Raw genomic sequence first — 5,000 nt, forward strand, 5'->3', positions numbered from 1 at the left:
GTTTACTACAAGAAAGGCTGATTGTTGGTTGTAGAAATATTGCGGATTGGACAGATGAAATGCAGAGCCTCCGTGACATTATTCCTTTGGATCTGATTCCAACGACTCGGGATTCATATATCTGTGCTCTAGTCCGATCACAGAAAAACAAACTGAGAAGATCAAACATAAATATGTTCGATGCTCTGTTTGCTGTTTTTATATCAGATAAACAGACATCAAAAGTAGAGAGATTGAAGTGATTGACGAGTGTGTATTTTACAATCGAACGAACATCAGACTTTCTGGCTCTGTTTCATTATAAAAGTCTATTTCTAGATTTTTAATTATTTAAAGATTCAGTGAAAATGCAGAGCTTGCAGTGCTAAATACCGTGGATGGCGTGCGCAGCTTTTTCTCTACGCATGTATTACTCAAGTCACACAATTTTAGATTTAGTACACTGTGTTTTCATTTAATGTGGCCATTTACGTAGCGAAATTCACTTGTGTTTTTCTTTTTCTTGTTAGGCTACTTAGTAAGCGTGCGCACTTAGAAGGGTTAACCAATTGCTCTCTCTCTCCCTCTCTCTCCCTCTCTCTCTCTGTCGTTGCGCCGTTGAGTGCGTTGGTGGAGGTCCCCCCTAGTCGGGTCCCTTTTGCAGTAGTTGGGAGTTGTAGCGACTGAGCGAAAAAGAGGGTGCGCGCCAGAGAAGAGCCCGAACAAACAGAAGTAGTGGCATTAAGTGAATTTTGTGACACCATCCTCCGCGGCTTTACCAGACCTATATACTACATCCATCGGATCACTGTTTTACCGACAGCCAAATCCACTTCGTCTCCAGCCTGCGAGCTTCAGAACGCGGCCGTGTCAGCGGGCATGAGCTAACCCCAGACATGGAAACCAAACCTTTCTTGTCATTGGGTAAGTTTCGCCTGCCTGGGAAAACTGTTTGTTGATTTATTATTCTGAGATTTAAGATCAATGTGCCGATTGCCGGACAACATAGTCAGAACACAGATATAGCCCAAAACATCTGTCTCGTAAACGACTGACAAAAATGCAGCTTCATACGCGGTCTTCTCTATCGCATTTTTGCAGCGACACCGATTAGTGCGTTTTTGACTCTTTAGGATATTCTTAAACATTTATATCACATTATGCATGTTCGATTTTTGTCAGTTTCACTACCTTTATTATCTGGACTAAACTACTGAGTATCCACTATGTGTTATATAATTGTTTGGTCAAAACAAAAGTTGAGCGTCGGGCAGACTTGCCCATAAGCGCACACACCGCCGTCTGCTGCCGCGTTATCCGAGCTGATGACACGATTGGTTTGATGATTACAAACTGACATTTCATTCTCCGATACTTTCCCTCTCGCTGTCTCGCTGTGCGTTCCAGCCTATCGAGAATTCAGCGGTGATTATTTATCAGGCATCGCGGAATCCACAGTTCACAGTTTTCAGTAACACTGTCGTCGGGTAGGGTAGGCTACTGCACGTGGTTTTCAAATAGAATTTTCCCCGAATTACTTTTTATTGCAGATCCTCTTACATTTGCATGTAGCCTTAAAATATAGTATTTCGATAGCGGTTTGCGACACCACTCAAATTCAACAAAGGACACAAACTGTTCATTCCAAAGATTCTACAACTAGGCTACTGCTACGAATTTTATTTTAACCCTTTCAGGGAAAAGCTTAAAGTACCGCAGTGCAATATAATGTATGATGCAAACAGAGCTAATGTTACCCAGTATCAAAATACGTATATCGTAAGTGGGACATCGCTATAAAGGTCTATAAATAAAGATTACAAAATACTCCTGCAACAACCGCTTGGCACTGGTAAATGCTATTAGGACTCGCATTGAAGCCCACTTGTTCGTAACAGTGTTTCGTCCTCGATGTGATGAATTCGTTACAGCTTGACTCTTTAGGAAGATCTGATTTTGGATTATTCAGATTTAAAGGAGCCTAGCACATGCTGTAAATTCTTGTGTCGCCAACTTCAGCTACGCTAACTTTTTTATCCGTTTTACGGCGAAGCTTTATGTCAAAGTGCTTTTTTCACCACAGAGGCACATAGGCATACTTATTTGTGGTAAACTACTTTTTTTGTAAAACATCACTGTAAAAATCGTTGTTGTCTCTCTCTTTCTCTTTCTGTGGACTCGTGTGACTTGGCAATGTTGCTGGTATTGAATAATTATTTTATACGGAACGCAAATAGCCTAGACTCTTCACTCAGTTTTGCTTTAAGGTGTGGTTTAGCACACGCTTTCACTGCAATCGCTATGCGTCCAAAAGAAAACATAGTCTTGAAAAGCTTTCCCCTGTTTACTGTAATCCGTAGAGCACGTTAATAATTCCGTAATTAGTGTGCATTATGCTTGCATAGATGGATAGATCGGTGAGGTACACAACGAACTTTCAGATACGTTGAAACAGTTCTGAGTCGTCTGTACGCCGAGTCCTGCTCCTGGATTGCAAAGCATACAGCCTACTCTTCTTGTTGCTGCTTGCCTAAGGCCCACGCTCACAGTAGCACACGGAGTCATATATTCAATATTGTGTATTATCTTAATTAGATTTTCTGACGGCAAACATTAAACTAATAGCCGTGTTTAATGATCCGTGTGTTTGCTTCTGCAGCTGACCGTTAATTGCTAGTTCATTCTGTTTACCTATCATAAAATCTATTCAGACGATAATGGTCATATTTATGTCATTGCTGCTTACGGCTTTATTGGCAACAGTGGTCCCAGGTGCAGTGATAATTGTACTTGAAGTAACAATCGAAATCTAAATACAGTACAAATAATGGGGGGGTCTGTTTTTCTTTCCTTTCTATCGTCAAATAGCCTTGATTTTGATTATTGGCAAATGAAAACAAAGTTGTGAAATAATAAAGGACACAGAAAGTGTAATATGCAAGTAATGTATGCTTGATGAAAGAGGTTTCTGCCTGGGGTGTGCGAGCACACTTGTCTAATGACTAGGGTATGTAAACTCAAATTAATCCAGCACGTTGAGTTCTGATCTGGGCAGCATTTCACACTTTCACACTTACACACACACACACACACACACACACACACACACACACACGTGTGTGCATAGAGACTGATATGGTGTCTTACATTTTTATCATACTGTAAGCAACGCATAGCGTGTCCAACTGCTCTATAGCCTAATAGTAGAGCACCGAGAGGCTGTATTGTCTGTTTTTATATACATGTTCATTTTTACCATCGTCACTGTGCCAAGAGGTAAGAGCTTTGCTCAGGCTGTGTGTGTGTGTGTGCGTGCATATGTGTGTGTGTGTGTGTGTGTGTGTGTGTGTGTGTGTGTGTGTGTGTGTGTGTGTGTGTGTGTGTGTGTGTGTGTGTGTGTGTGTGTGTGTACTTGCAGACATGTGATCACATGCCCCTTAATCTAGCATGGGTTTGACACCTCATGAAAGCCCTTTGATGAGCAATTATCAGAGACATGGCCTTTCGCTGCTGAATCCATATGTGTGTGTGTGTGTGTGTGTGTGTGTGTGTGTGTGTGTGTGAGTGTGAGTGTGAGTGTGAGTGTATGTGTATGTGTGTGTCTGCCTCTCTGTATGTGTGACTTACAGGACACTACTGTGGTTATAGGTGACATGTGCCCTCCTCCTCTGTGTTCAGAGGTCGTTATCACACAGTGTTACTGTATGAAGCATGAGCTGTTTAACACTCCGGGTCGGTCTGCTCCTCATCCTCGTTCTCGTCCTCGTTGCCTCTTGCTTTCTCTGGCCTGCCTGGTAATTGGCTGTTGCAAGGACACTGCTTGCTGGGATAGAACAGTGTAGATGTTCCCCGCTAACGGCTCTCCCTGTAATTAAAGAGACAAGCGCAGCTTTCGAAATTCCATTGGTGTCGGCCCCCTTTCAAACATCAGCGGCAACATTTTTCAAGAGGAGATCAATGATCGGTAGCTTAGTGATGTCTTCTACCTCTCTCTCTCTCTCTATCTCTCTATCTATCTCTCCCATGTCCCTGTCTGTTTCTCTCTCTCTCTCTCTCTCTCTCTGTCCCCCCCCTCTTTCTCTCACACACACTCTCTGTCTCTCTCTCTCTCAAAGTGTGTGCTTGTTACAAAGGCATATTTATACATCCAGTTATATGCTTATTTATTTAATTTACATGTACTAAAGCACAAGGCTTCTGAATGAAGCGCTGACCCACATTCTGCAGCGGTGCTTGGTTGTGATGTGTAAACTGGTGGAAAGTGCTGTGCCTTTGATGCTCTCAGACCAGCGTTGTTTTTTTCATCGGAGTGGAGTTGCAGTAGTTATCTGGAATAATTACTGACAAGTGACTTGTATTCTTTTTTTTTTCTCTCCCTCTGGCCTCGTTTGGAGATGGAGAAATGAATCGAGTCAATTGGTCTACACAGCTTTGTGATGTCTTCCGTAGTAAGGAGATAAGGATTGTGTGGGTGTGTAGGTTTGCGCAGGCATGTGTGTGTGTGTGTGTGTGTGTTTCCTCAGGTGCCAAAGACTTGTTAGGCTCAGTCTGCACAGCTTTGGGCGGCTTGCGCTCTGTGGACTGCCGCAGTTCATGAATTAGATCGGAGACGGCCGGTTGCCAGGCCTTGTCAGTGTTTCCAAAAAAAAAAAAAAAAAAACCCTTCTCCAGCTCCCGTGCTTGCGCGCAGCCAACAGCTGGCTGGAATACTGAACCAGACTGGCAACCGGGGCGGAGAGGACCGTGCAGACGAGCAGCTGATGAGTAAATGGGAAGACATCGGCTCAATGGAGCGCTAGGGAGACAGCCAATCAAAAACCACAGAAACAAGCGCCGCGGGCATCCGAGCAGGGGCCTGTGCCTCGAGGGTCGTTATCCGACTGGCCCTTTCGGAGAGGCGTTTGCTCCACAACAACTCAGACACAGACTGGGGGCCGTTAGGCCTGAATGTATTAGACCGCTGTGAATTATTTATCCGCTGTCAGATATGGAACAATATCATATGGATAAAGTGGCTGCTG

The 5,000-nt window shown here is 43.6% G+C and overlaps 1 protein-coding gene across 3 annotated transcripts in view; it reads left to right on the forward strand.

Moving 5' to 3' along the window:
• Positions 1–538: 538 nt before the first annotated feature.
• The window catches only part of rxraa (retinoid X receptor, alpha a), a 116,509-nt gene continuing 112,047 nt past the window's right edge, over positions 539–5,000 (forward strand). The window contains exon 1 of one of the 3 annotated variants that reach the window (XM_012830185.3): positions 539–903. In XM_012830185.3, the coding sequence (XP_012685639.2) occupies positions 876–903 (28 nt within the window). In that variant the 5' untranslated portion in view covers positions 539–875. The remainder of the gene's footprint in view (positions 904–5,000) is intronic. The other 2 variants (XM_031577952.2, XM_031577953.2) reach the window with 2 other exon arrangements.

This window comes from Clupea harengus, chromosome 12 (genome assembly GCF_900700415.2).
Source record: "Clupea harengus chromosome 12, Ch_v2.0.2, whole genome shotgun sequence".
NCBI lineage: Eukaryota > Metazoa > Chordata > Actinopteri > Clupeiformes > Clupeidae > Clupea > Clupea harengus.